Source organism: Scomber japonicus, chromosome 7, assembly GCF_027409825.1.
Source record: "Scomber japonicus isolate fScoJap1 chromosome 7, fScoJap1.pri, whole genome shotgun sequence".
Classification (NCBI taxonomy): Eukaryota; Metazoa; Chordata; class Actinopteri; order Scombriformes; family Scombridae; genus Scomber; species Scomber japonicus.
Window position 1 is genome coordinate 26,802,382 of NC_070584.1, and position 13,786 is coordinate 26,816,167.

General features: G+C 40.6%; 1 protein-coding gene across 1 annotated transcript in view; it reads left to right on the forward strand.

Moving 5' to 3' along the window:
• Positions 1–4,130, forward strand: part of syde2 (synapse defective 1, Rho GTPase, homolog 2 (C. elegans)) — a 47,933-nt gene extending 43,803 nt beyond the window's left edge. Inside the window, exon 8 of the mRNA XM_053323188.1 lies at positions 1,151–4,130. Within this exon, the coding sequence (XP_053179163.1) occupies positions 1,151–1,872 (722 nt within the window). The 3' untranslated portion in view covers positions 1,873–4,130. The remainder of the gene's footprint in view (positions 1–1,150) is intronic.
• Positions 4,131–13,786: the final 9,656 nt, after the last annotated feature.

A 13,786-nucleotide genomic window follows, 5' to 3' on the forward strand; every position in this document is an offset into this window, starting at 1 on the left:
AGCAGTCATAATTTATCATCATTTTTTATTTTAAGATATGGCTGGAATTATCACACACCCAAGAAAGAAAATCAGAAGTCATTTTTCTTTTATATTGTACCTATTATTATACATGATTTGTAGCCCTAACTGTTTTTTTCCCCTTTCCGATCCAGTAAGGGAGAGCTAGCGGTGTCAACAAGTGTAGGTACACAGAGACAGAGACAGGTAACCGGACTGTGCTGGTTGTGTTGGAGTGCTCACTGTTCACTTTTTTTTTTGTAGCGCAGTCAGATGATCTTTTCAAAAAAATGTCCAAACAGGGTTTCGGGTTTAGTTAATTTTTAAGTTTGGTTCAGTCAACAGTTGATAACAAACAGTGCAAAAAAAAAAAAACCGATGGCATCAAGGTCACAGAGTGCAGTGGTGTGACTTCAGCATGTGTTTATCTGACTTTGAGCATGGCATGGCATGTTCACACAGTATATTGGTTACTTTGGCAGGATGTGTTTCACATATCAGGGCAACTTGATGAACTTCCTGCTGACAGATAGAGGTTCATTCAAGTTCAGATAAGTCCTGTGGCTTTTTTTTTTAATGGAAGGAATCAGTTAAGTTACATAAAAAGACTCACTGATGTCAAAGCATGTTTTTAAATGTCTCATGAAGTTACCACAAAAGGAATTTAGCATCACCTTTTAAAGGATTGGTTCACGCAAGTTACACAGAAAACATACTTTGTCATTTACCCCTAATGCTATATAACTCTGCAGATATTTTTGGTTTGTATGTTGTTTGATATTTCAAGTTGACACTCACAACAACAGTTGTGTGTCTTTCTAGACATCCCACATCCTGCCCATGTTACCTAGGGACACTTACTTTTACTGAAGAAATAGTCCCCATGACAACTGTATGTATTTGTGTAAGAAATCTTGCTGTTACATCTTCTGAAGGTTTTATTGTACTAAAGTAGCAACATCTCAGAGACTGATATCTCAAAACTTGGGTCAAAAATTTGTATTTTTTATTCTTGCATGGCTCAATACCAGTACAGTTTGTGTGTTGCAATTTGCGTGAACTGACCCTTTAAGAATTGTAGTATAAATAACTTATTTACACTTGATTAACTGTATCTTTCTTTTGTCTCTTTTCCTTTCTGCTGCTTCAGTTATAGACCCAAATGCTCAGTCTTCTTCTCCGACCCCTGCGGCCTCCTCGGACCTGCTGTCAGCTCCTATAAGACGTAGAAAAGAGCGCCCCCAGGTGCTGAACCTCAGTGAAGCGGAGATGGTGGGTGTTCTGCGGCCCAAACCAGGACGCCTGGACAGCCCTAGCAACCGCTACGCCGGTGATTGGAGTGGTTGCGGAGAAAGTTACTTCCCTTGTGAAATGCTGCTGCCTCCCAGCAAAGAGGAGGCGGACTATGATGACGTGCCCTCCGAGGATACAGAGGCATCTGAGGAGAGGCAGGAGAAGCCTGAGGGTACAGAGGAGGGTAAAGTGTCTGATCTCACTGAGCAGGAGCAAACTCTGAGAGAAGAGGTGGTGAAAGAGAGTGAAAAGCAGGTAGAGAAAGAGGAGGAGGATGAGGATGATGAGGAGGAGGAAGAAGAGAAACAAGAAGAGAGTGACGATTCAGGCAACAGGCAGTTGTTGGAGGAAGAAGAGCAGGAGGAGGAGGAGGAGGAGGAGGAGGAAAGGGTGTGTGACCACATCTTGCCCCCACGGCTGCCCAAGGAGCACACCTACCAGGCTTACATGAAGATCCAGGATATCAGCCCAGTGCTAAGCAACAGGGTCAACCTGAGAGACCTGCAGGAGAGCATCGACACTCTGATAGGAAACCTGGAGAGAGAGCTCAACAAGAACAAGCTCAATGTCGGATACTGACTTCTGTTACACACATATCTACTCAAACACTCTCACAAAGCCTGATGAGGTCGGGGGGGGGGGGACCTTCTTAGCCAATCAAGGTGCTTCAAGATACAGCTACAATGTTTCCACGGAGATCCTTTGATGACAACAGGGCAGTGTGGCACATGGTGTTGCTGTAAAAAAAAGCTAAAGCATGAGATGAGAAGAAACTTAACTGGGCACTTCTGGTGTTTGTACCTTACCCATAGACATTCCTTCATGTTTTTATTTTCCTTTTTGTTTTGTTGACTGACTTCATGTTATTGGTTCGTTTCGGTCCAGTTTTGTGTTCCATGTTGTTATTGTTGCTTCTCTTCTTATTAGAAGAACCCATTGACCCCTCAGGGGTTTAAAAGGTGCCTTAATTGTGTGAAGGTGGTACGTCAAGAGGTAAATACACCCTGAAACATACTGCATCCCCTCCTATGATCTTAAATAATCCAGTAGACCAACCCTTCCTGATGTGAAGAAGAGTTGGATGCTACCCCTGCGCTTTTCATAAGTTTGTGCTGTTTTCACATTGAAATAAGCTCTAGAATATTTTGTTTATAGCAGGTACGAATCAGGAAATTACCTCGGTATGAATTTGGTGCAACTTTTTGATCAATCATTCTAATATCAATGGACAGTAACTGTTATATTGTTGAGTGCAGATAAAAAAAAAGATATCTAGTCCATAAAATTGACCACTTTCCAAGATTCCCTCCATTATCTTCTTAGCGTGTCTCTCTGAAGCAACATTTGGACATGGAGCACTTCCACATCTTTCCTGTGGTAGGAAAAAAATCTGGGGTGCATTAAGAATCGGTTTTCAACAAAAATATGTAATTAAGTAATTAAATGAATGAGAAAATATGCAAAGAAAACAAAACTTCTCTGCCAGCTCTTACGGACAAGGAAAAGCCCCTCATTATTTCAACAGTGGAAGAACATTTGAACTCCACTTTTACTGACAAGAACATAAGTCTTTAAAGTTGCATGGAGAACATTTCTAGCTTGTGGTTTCGTCTAGTTTCTAGTTTATAAATTCACTATTTATTTAAATGAGGTGCTCTTGTCATTTAAAATTGCCTGCAGTGGTCAAAATCAAAGACAACAAAGACTGAGATATCCTGACTACTAGTCCTTAACGGATCAGCACCAGTACTGAACTTCATGTGTAAAATCTGTGGAGTGATCCTTTTAAAGCAAACCAAGATCATAGGAGAAGCATGTGTACATTGTTTTAGGGGTGTATTTCCTCTTTAAGGCAGCAGAGAGCTTTTTCTTTTGAGGTATGAAACACTAAATGTTGTACAACAATAATGCACTTATGAGGCAGGCAGTAGTGTAGATTGTCATTATAGTTCATGCAGTAATATTCTGGCTGTGAACTGGATTAAGGGAGAAACAGCCGCCACTGAAACCTCCTCTTAAGGATTGAATATGATTAGAAAATGGGTTTTAACAGTTCATTTACCTTGTGCTTTGTGTAAGGTTTTTCAATGTTTAGACACCCATCTACACAGCATACACACACACACGACACACCTGTCACAATTGGATGTTCACAGAAAGCTGTACAGTAGAGATACATTTGATTTTAAGCAGGCAAACTAAACAGCGAGAACATGTGTTTCATGTGGCATCATATTCAGTTTACACTTAAAGGAGGAGTTTGACATTTTGGGTACCATGGTGAAATGCAGCAGACTGGGTATTGTGTACCTCAGTTCCTGGGTCAGTGTTATCCTTCTGGATTTTGGGACTTTCATTCATGTTGCACACAGTCACATGTCCTTGTAAAAGAAACTGTACATGGCTTCAAGTTTGCTTTCAACCAGGAGGGAGCTAGGGTCCCGAAATAGCTTTAGCTGCTAACTCCACTCAGATTGTGTTGACAGTGACATAAACTGTGAGGAGTGTGAAGACAGAAATGGTTTATTGGATCAGTTTTAGACATGAAATAGATATGTTTTTTTAAATTTCATCCATAATTTGGATCTGTGTTTCTGTATCAATGTTGCTTATTATAAAGGTTTTCCCATACACATCTGGTCCTAGGCTCCAGCTTCATATTAACCAACAGATATGAGAGTGATATTGATGTTTTCATCTAACTCTTGGCAAGAAAGTGAATAAGCATGTTACCCAAAATGTCAAAGTATTCCTTTAAAAAAAAAAAAAAAAAAAAACCCAACCAGTCACCCTTTTTGCTTCTTCCAGCTTTTTGGCAAAAAAAAAAAAAAAAGAAACGTGAAATAGACGCAGCCAAATGTGAAGCACAATGTTCAGAGCGGCAGTGGAAACTGTTAGCTTCAGTTAGTACGACTTAGTTAGCTGCCTAAATCGACAAAGGACGTTTTCAGCAATCCAGGGATTCAGAATGATCAGTATTTAACCTATATGTATATGTATATAATTATATAAATGTATTCGGAGTATATTATTTTTACAGCTTATATTTCAATGGCGTATTTAAATACTTCCGATGACCTCGTAGTGTTGACTTGTAGCAATAGTCGCTTTTCCTCCCTTCAAGCTACCTGTACACATCTTAATGTGCTGGACTAATGGTACAACTTTAGCTGTAAAATATATGATAAAATCGTGCTCTTGCAGAAAAAAGTGATATTGTTATTTTTGTTATTTTGTGTATATATTTGACATTGTTTTTGTCTCTGGTGGACTAAGCTGTGTTCATGATATTTGGTGTTTTTTGTTTTTTTTGTTTTCTTTTAAAAGGTATTGAACGTTGCATGGTCAAAAGCTTTACTGACATAAACAAGGCTATTTCTCATCTGCCTTTGTCTTTGATATTTATGTGTAAAGAGACTATTTTGTAATGTATGCTCATTCGTTCGGCACCCTGTTCCTCCCATAGGCTGAGTATGCTGCATTGTTGAAGCGTTTCTCCAGAGGACTTAAAGAGTCATTTCATTTGGTACAAATCTGACAGAGGCACTTTGAAATTGTATGTTTTCAGTCATGTATCTCCTACACATCCAACCAAACTCTATAGAATCACTTCCATAATGTACAGCTCAAATTAAAATGTCAGATTTTTCTTAAAACAAATTCCAATAAGACAATTTCCCTTTTTATTTGACTCATATCTGCATTTTCATAGAATCATTTTCTACATTTTTCTGATGCAGAAACAAGAGAAACTTCACTTTAAGTACTTTTCAAGAGAGAGGCAGCAGAATTTAGACTTGAAAGTACATTACTGGGGTTTTCCTTCTAATTTAATTTAGCAGTCTATATTTTTTTTTATTATTCCTCCACTTCCACTCTCCAACATGCTGTCTGTGCACAGTCCTGCTGCTTCATGGTGAAGCTGTGGCTCATGCTGTCAGTCTGGTGACAGAGACTTTCAGCAGGGATCCTTTCAAACCATCTGTCTGCCCCAGCAACACTAAAAGAACCAGGGCCACAGTTACAGTTACAGTTCAGAGTCCAACAAGAAGCATCGACTGGGCTTAGATTTATTTTTAAGGTTTAAAAAAAACTTTCTAAATTGAGTGTATCAGAGGCTATATATATTTCAAAGATCCAATTTGGCTGTTATTTTATTTTTTGCTCAATTAGATATTTGGATTATTATTAATACGCAAAATAAAAATTGGAATAATATCAGCGGTATGATTCATCATCCTCTCAGCTTCTCTTCTCTTCTCTCAGCAAATGTTCAACTTGTCCTCTTTGTCCTTTGGAGAGAAAACGCCACACAGAAAGCATCACGAAACAAAAAAGAAAAAAAGTGCTTTGTATTGATCCTGAGAAATGTATGGTCATAATAAAGTATATTATTTTACATTCATATGTGGCCCCTGTGTGTTTTTGCTCCATAAACATGACTGGTTTCAGTGATAACCCGCCAAGACATTCAGAAACATTTCCTCATTTTTTAACTACATTTGAAGTCAAATTTTCCAGAACGCATTTATGGTTTTAGTTTCAATATCATGTTTCTTTGAGGGTAACTGTCATTTAAATGGCCAATAATTGATCCAAAGCTTTACTCGCTTACAAAGCTGTCTAAACAAAAAAAACCCAAAAAAATTCTGTGGTAAATTCTTCTCACTCCCACAAAAAAAGTCAGGAATCCATTCATAAAAAACTTATACAAACACATCTGTATTGTGCCTTTGACTCTGTAATAACTTGTTGAAATGACTTGAGACTGCAGCCACGTCTTACCAAAACAGTCTAAAGTCTGTCTTTGTTTTATCGGAAACCGGCGTCATATTATGACCTTTATTTCAGTAAACCGGATTCTATGTTGTTATTTTGTAGATTCATCTCTTTGCTGTGGGAGCATTGTAACCTAGCCTCAGTTGAGTACAGATAAATATGTGAGGGAATTGCCCTTGTTGGCTTGTGGGAATCTCCCAGAAGAGCTTACAGCTTCAGGGACATTCCCAGGATGCAGCTGCATTTAGCCATCCAGTAAAATGCACTGTTAGACAAGACTGCACTTTCACTGTGGCTCCAAAAAACCAACATTACAGCTGTGAGATATATATACAATTAAGCTAAACTTAGAATAATGTGTACTAAAGGTAGACTCAAAAGCAGTTGAATGTCATTTTAACATTAAGAATGAGCTCTAAAATCAAACAGGGCCATGAAATTTACTCAAGCTGCTCCAGCTGAGGTGATACACATCTCTGGCAGTTAGCATGAGAAGTCAGAGCAGCCGCAGGCCTTTCAGCACTAAATGGTTTTCAGCCCTGTTTGATGTCACTACTGTAGGTTCATATCATGTTTTTTATGGCTGCCTTGAACAGGTATGAAGAAGCTTTATGGTACAGAATGTACCCATACCTGCCTGCACCCTGCAGCCCTGTTTTATATCCCCACTCAGTCACGACAAAAAAAAAAAAATTACCTGCACGAAGCCTCAATAACCATCCAGACTGGAATTTATGTGGAGATGGAGCCGAGTATTTCATTGACAGTTTGATGTAATGAAATGTATATAATTTTAAACAACAAGAACATTGTACCTGTCTGACAGTCTTAAGCTATTCAGGGGTTTTTCTCACAAAGACTCAATAAAAAAAGGATTAACTCAACCTGTAGTATTTATTACTTTTTGAATATCATCTGTAAATGGTTTTATATTTAGATTAAGGTGCTGACTGATTTAACAGTTTTTAAATACTTGAATCCTTACTGATTGGCTGGCGACGCTGTTCTCTCAGTCGCAGTAAAAGCAGAAGAGTGAAATCCCATATGAAGACGGAGGTAGACATAATAACACTCCAGCCTGTTTGGATAGTCAGGGTCGCCATTTGAGATCGGGCCGTCTGTCGGAGTGAACTGAACTGAACTTTTGTTCATTTCTAATTTGGGAGAGAGATGATCTCTTTAAGTAAACATCCTTGACAGCCACCTGCATGTGAAACCAGACCTTTTCTCCCCTTCTTCTTCACTCCTCCGTTCCCTTAATCTCCGCTGACCTTTGAGTCAGTATCATGGCTGCAAGTCAACCAGCCAACCACACAAACACACAGTCTTTGTCAAGAGAGGTTATTTTTCAGTATAGTGTTATGTTAAAGGCTAAATGAGAAGATAGATGGAGGTTTTAGGAGACTTCATCTTTATTATTTATGAGACATCATAGTTGATGTTCAAAATCATTCACTTGACCATAAAGTGAATCTGCTGTTATTAACTTCAAAAACTGATGGATTATTTTTTGTCAACATGTCAGCTGCAGTAATCGTGTCCTAATTACCAACAATGAATGTTATCCCTGCTAGATTCAAATAGTATGTTTTTATATTGTAATGTGTGTGTACTCTACCAGTCTCCCATGACAGTGTTCAAGAAAAAGAACGAGGAAATGTTTTAGCTCTCAACTCCCACCAAAAGAAAACTGCTTTGCCACACTAGTGAAAATAGTTTTAACATTGCCTTATGACTTAAATGTTAACATTTATCATACTTTGTAACCATTTGGACATCAGATAAATTAATCCTTTTGCAATTGAAGTCTATTTTTGTACCTATAATGTATACAGCCATCTTTAGAGCTGTTCTCAGTCACTCATGTTTTATAAAGATGCTGTTATGGCTGTAGTGAGGTGTGTTAGGTTCCACCTTCCCTTCCTCTGCATGGTAATGTGTGTGGCTGAGCGCACCTGATTGATCCAGAGAGAGTTTATTCTTTAGTTTTTATGATTTAAAAATAACTATATTAAAAACATACTATGGTCTAATGTTTCAGCAAATCATAATAAATGTGAAGAAGGAACATTCTTGAAATTTTTGGATGAATATGTGTCAGATATATTTCCTTTTTTTGTATATTCTGGACCACATTAGGGGAAGATATCACATTTCAGGCATTTGTCAAATTTGACCCTGAACAGTATGTAAGGGTTAAGAAAGTAGATTTCTGTTGACGTTACTTATTGTTAACATTATTTGTTAAAATAAAAACCCAGATTTATGTTAGTTTAACTCTGTTTGCCTTAATTTTTTTTTAATCTTTCCTCAGGTAACATCATAGTTAGTCCCTGCATCCCCCATTATCTTCATATTCAGGGATGTAACAGACGCACTCCCCTAAATCACTCAACACTGTCTTTGCTAACGTGTTAGCATGTTACGAATGTACTGAAGAGGATGTAGCAATGTGTTGACCAACAGGACAGTACATTTAGCATAAGTCTTTAATACTTTCTTTATTGTCTACTGATGAAGACCACATGCTCCAATAAAAATTAAAGTGTCATGTTCTGACTCACAACACGAGAAGCAGACAAACGCTTTTCTGATCCGACTGTGGCTCTGTGCATCTTACGAGGATTACCATTCTGTACATTTCATTAGGTACAAATTACAAAGTCATACTCATCATGTTAAAGCCTTTTACATCTTTCACTGAGCATGTTCTGAGAGGCTCAGGTTGGTTTAATGTTCTCCAATACATCGATGTCTTCTAAACATGGGAGAGCTAAGCCTGGGTAATTGCTGGGAACCTTTACGCAGTGACCCTGGGTAGACATTCCATACATGCAGTGCCCTTCAATAGGAGGGCTATTAAACACATTTTACCAAGGTCCCAGCCTTTCTGATGTGTTTTTTGAGGGTCTTTTGTTCCCCTACAGTCCAGCCCCTGTACTTGGCAGCTCATCTGAGGGCCTCGGGGCAGATCTCTTGACGCACCGCTGACAGATCCGCCTGTTCTGGACCGCGGTGATGATGAGAGAGCAGACCAGAGGAAAGGGGGACCGAGAGGGGAGAAGATGAGGAGAGAACGAGAGGTGAAAGTGAAGAATAGAGGGAAGGAGAACACAGAGGAGCGGCGCTTCTGATCCTCAGGGCCGGGCCTCACACAACGTCGGCCCTCTCCTCTATCCTCCCAGCCTCTTCGCTCCTCCACCTCCATTGCTCTGTCACTCAGGACTAGACTATTTCATTTTAATAAGGCTAATCCCTCCCAGAGGTAAGCTGCTCATCACCTCTCTCCCTCCCACTCCTCCAGAAGAGAGCAATCTCCTTTCAGCATGAGGACAGGATGAGGGTGAGGGTTTGCTCCGCTTGATAGGAGAGAAAAATGTGAAAGGTGAGACTGAAAAGAGGCCTTGACGGCAGCTGCAGTCGGGCTAAATCACAAGATTTGGGCCTCCGAGGTTTGATAAATTTGCAGGTGGCACACCCTCCAACATCATGAGATATGAGGCGCGGTGATAACTTTGTTCTCCAGAAAGGAAGTGGAGTGATACAGTTGGTATTTTAGTGCACGCTTTCACCTGCGTCCTGTCAGCAGAGCACTCTCCACCTGTCAGCAGTAAAACTTAGTTTGCCTGCTGCTCTAGGTGATGGCTCCTTGATGCTGAGCTACTGCGGCCTCTTTCCTTCGAGGAATAGCAGCCTGTAGGAATAATATGATGCTACAGTTAGATTAGAAACGTGGGGGAGAAGCTAGCCTGGCTTTGTCCAAACCCGCCTTCAAGAACCCTTTAGATATCTTTAACTAACATGTTATATCTTGTTTATTTAAAACTGAAAGTGTGAAAGCAATGCACTGTAGTTTATGGGATGTTATGTGTTGGGCTCATTTGTGGCTTCGTTCTGCTATTTCTTGACTTTGAGTGAAGCTAAGCTAACCAGTTGCTGTTGGTGGCTTCATAGTTACTGTAGAAATGTGAGAGTGGATTTCTCACCTTGGTATTTCCCAAAGTGTCAAACCTGATTTCAAAGAAGCAAACATTTGGGTTTCCACACTGTCTGTTATTCAATCGCTGTCTGTCTGTTTTTGACCTCACTGATGTTGGTGCGTCAAAAGAAGACAAGTTCAAAGTTTCCACGGACGTAGGAAACGGAAAAAAGCCTTAAGGGTTTTCCATATGTTTTCCGTGATACACTAATAGTTTAGATGACAGATCCCGCTCTGATGGGACAGTATCCTGGTCTGGATTTAAGCCAAGACATTGCACGAAAAACTTCCCAATGTTCAATGTGGATCATTTCCCAACCACAGTTGCTGACGGACTGAAATTATAGCATCTGAAGTTGAATTCCTCAGGTTGAAATATTGTGAATATTTCCAACCTGAGGAGCTTCCTTTTGAAGTGGCAGGGATGGCAGAGTATTTGCCTTTCATGCTGGCGGGCTCAGTAGGGTTGAGTGAGAATCCCTCCGATGAAGGAAATCTTTACTCAGAATAATAACTATCTGTATTTCTGTGAAAAGCTTAAAAAGTCTCTTGCATGTAAAGCCTTAAGAAAAGTGTATTATGAACTACTGATTTAAAACCATGTAAAGAATAGAAAAGAAGAAGAATTTCCTGTATGTAATTTTATTTTTAATATATCAAGTGTGAAATGTATTTATTCTTTTAACATTGAAAATATATGTTTTAGAAAGAAAAGCTTGAATCAAGGACTACTTACTAGCTTTTTCCAGGCTCCCAATCACATCACAGTGTTCATTAGTGGATGGAGTTTATGTATGCGTAAAACTACAATATCTTTAAATACAGATTTATGTAGGATAGGTTATATTTTGACAAAATAATCTTGTCTGAAGTCCTCCTTTGTAGAATTTTGTGGAGCTTTCAACTGCATCTCATGGTCTTCATCAGCGCTAAGCAAACATGTGTGTTTTTAGCCAGATTAATTGTGTGACTCTAAAGATGCCAATATCAGATGGTCCACCTTGTCCACCAGAATTTCGTGATGGTGAGAAGATCTTCTGCTTAATCAGTGATAGTGACAACAGGTGTGCATCATTACCTGCACTAAGCAGTGAGTCACTATACACTGTAAAGTTCAGGTAGGGAGGATAAAATAGTTCTGTGGTAAATTACATTTGGTTTAATTTAGTGTACTTACAGCTCTGTGTGTGTGTGTGTGTGTGTGTGTGTGTGTGTGTGTGTGTGTGTGTGTGTGATTGTATGTAACTATAGGACATTGTGATTCTCAGCAGAAACAGAAATGCTACATAAACCTTCTGTATGTTTTTGAAGGCTTGGTGTTTAGCTAACCCTGTGGTCAACTGAGTAAATGGTACGTTCCAGTTAGGTGAGGCTAAGAAGGTCATTGGGAGGGAGTTGAGAAGAGTTTAAGTGGCAGGTTGCTGTGAGGCTTTAGATTTATGTTTGTTTTTGCTGAGTTTCCCAGAGTTCGTCTTTGTTTCATTAATATTTTTGTCAATAGGTATCCCTTATTTTTGGCACATACTCCAGCCTGCTAATCTGCTTTTTTTAAACATCTTTTTAAAGGTTTCCAGTGCTAAATACCAACCTCTGCCCTTTTAAATGGGGTGGTGACACTATAACCTGCAAAATACATGGAAAACAGTATGTTAGCCGCACTGTGATAGCTTCAGCTGTGTCTTAAGAGCCTCACAAAGCTGCAAGCTTGGCTGTCGACTAAGAGATTCTGTAGAAGATGGTACTTTTCACCTGGTGTAGTGTCTTGGTAATTAGTGTTTTCTGTCAACTTCAAATTATGTCTCAGACAGCTACTTTACTCATGTTTTTAATGTTTTGATGAGCTGAATGAAGTGAAGCATACACGTCTCTTTGTTGGCCTCCGTGTTTTCTATTATTGACTGGTGTGCATGCATCCCAACCCCCCCCTACCCCACCTACCCCCACAACCCACACACAGAGCTGGTAGGCTAAGAGTTCCTGTAGACTTTGAGAGGGGCTGGTAAAATGACAGGAATTCAAACTGTTGAGAGGTTTGAAATTAGAAAATGAAAATGAGTCAAGAGGGAACATTCCTGAGCAGTGCCCTGGTCACCTGATCTCATATGAGGTCAAAGGTCAACTAATGAAACCTGCCACCAGCTTCTCAGAGGGTTTTGTTTACAGCTTTAAGATGCTGAAACATAGCAGAACAATTTAACTGGGGGTCATTTTAGCAACTCAAGCTGTTTCCAGGTGAAGGGGGAAAAGTGATGAAATTCTTTGCATGCAAAAAAAAAAAAAAAAGGAAATATTTTTGGGACAACTTCCTGTTCCTGTTTTTTTAATTAGATGCAGCCATTTTTTTTCATTGGCAACCACTTGATTCTGTCTTCCTCTTTTAATGCTTCCACCTCTCCCGTGTATCCGTCTGCCTCTCCTGCAGGACGCTGTGATGTTGTGTGTTTGTGTGACTCGTATCTCTCCCTCTGCAGCTGGGGTCCAACTCGAATGACTATGTGTGAAATGTGCCGGGTGCTCCCATGTTAGCATTTAAGTCTCCTTCTTGTGCAGCAGACCCTCGCTCCACCCCACTCCACCTAACACCCCCCCCCACCCCCCACCCCCCACTCCCCTCAGCAGGAGCAGCTAAGAGGCCAGCCAGAACAATGCCAAGGCAATGGCTTAATTCGCCAGGCCAGATTTACAGCCCCTCCTGCCCAGCACCTGCTCACATTGTTTCCCAGGATTTGGCTTGAAAACTTTCAAGAATATGTGATGAAAATTGAACTGCAGGCAATCCATCCTGTATAGACACCCCTCCACCCCTCCCCTCTTAGCTAGAGTTCTCTTTTTATGTTTGGGAAATCTCTTGGACTTTGATGAAGAAATCAACTGAGGGGAAATCTGACATCATGAATACCCTTCATGCCAGCGGGGGTCAGTGGGTTTATGGCCGTGCTGTTGCTGCTGTGATGTCCATTGTCCGAGACATTAAAGAAGCGTGAGTGCCTAGCAGCAGAGCTTGAACCTGCAGATGTCTGTGCAGTGTCAAATGCCACAAGTGTTTACGTTGCACATGAGGTTGCTCAATTGAAAAACATTCTTTGCATCAGCCATTACAGTAATAACTAACCAGCAAGGGTGAAGACACTCCCCGCCTATGTGTGTGTGTGTGTGTGTGTGTGTGTGTGTTGGTTTGCAGAAGGCACATTCCTGAGCTGGCCTGGGAGAAAGTGAGAGGCTCCGCACAGGAGAGAGGGCCTGCAAAACAGAATTCCCAGAGAGGTTTTGAGGAGGGGACGACTGAAGAGCAGAGGCCCTCTTTTGTCACTTGGGCCTCGTTGGTGCCTCAGGGGCCATATGGACGCCTGCTTCTGTGTACCCTCACATCAGCTCATTCTTCAAACCCCCCCCCCGCACCTCGTGCTGTGTGACAGGACCGTCCACGTGAATGAGTCATGGCCAGAGTGAAGTCGACCCCATCGCACTTCTGTTTAGGGGGACTCAATAGTGTTTTCCATTTCTTGCCATCTTCTTTTTCTTCTTTCTCACTCTCTCCTTCCCCCCCTCTCACCCAACATTCAACCATTTGTGATGCTGTTCTCTCAATCCTCTCTCCTCCCTTTTGAGGCATCTCAAACACAGTGTGAAAACTTGGCAATAGACAGCTGCCCTTATATTATTCAATGATCCCCCCCTCCCCCCCTCCTCTGTCCCTCCAGCCTCTTTTCTGGCAGGACACCGGCTGTCAGTGCT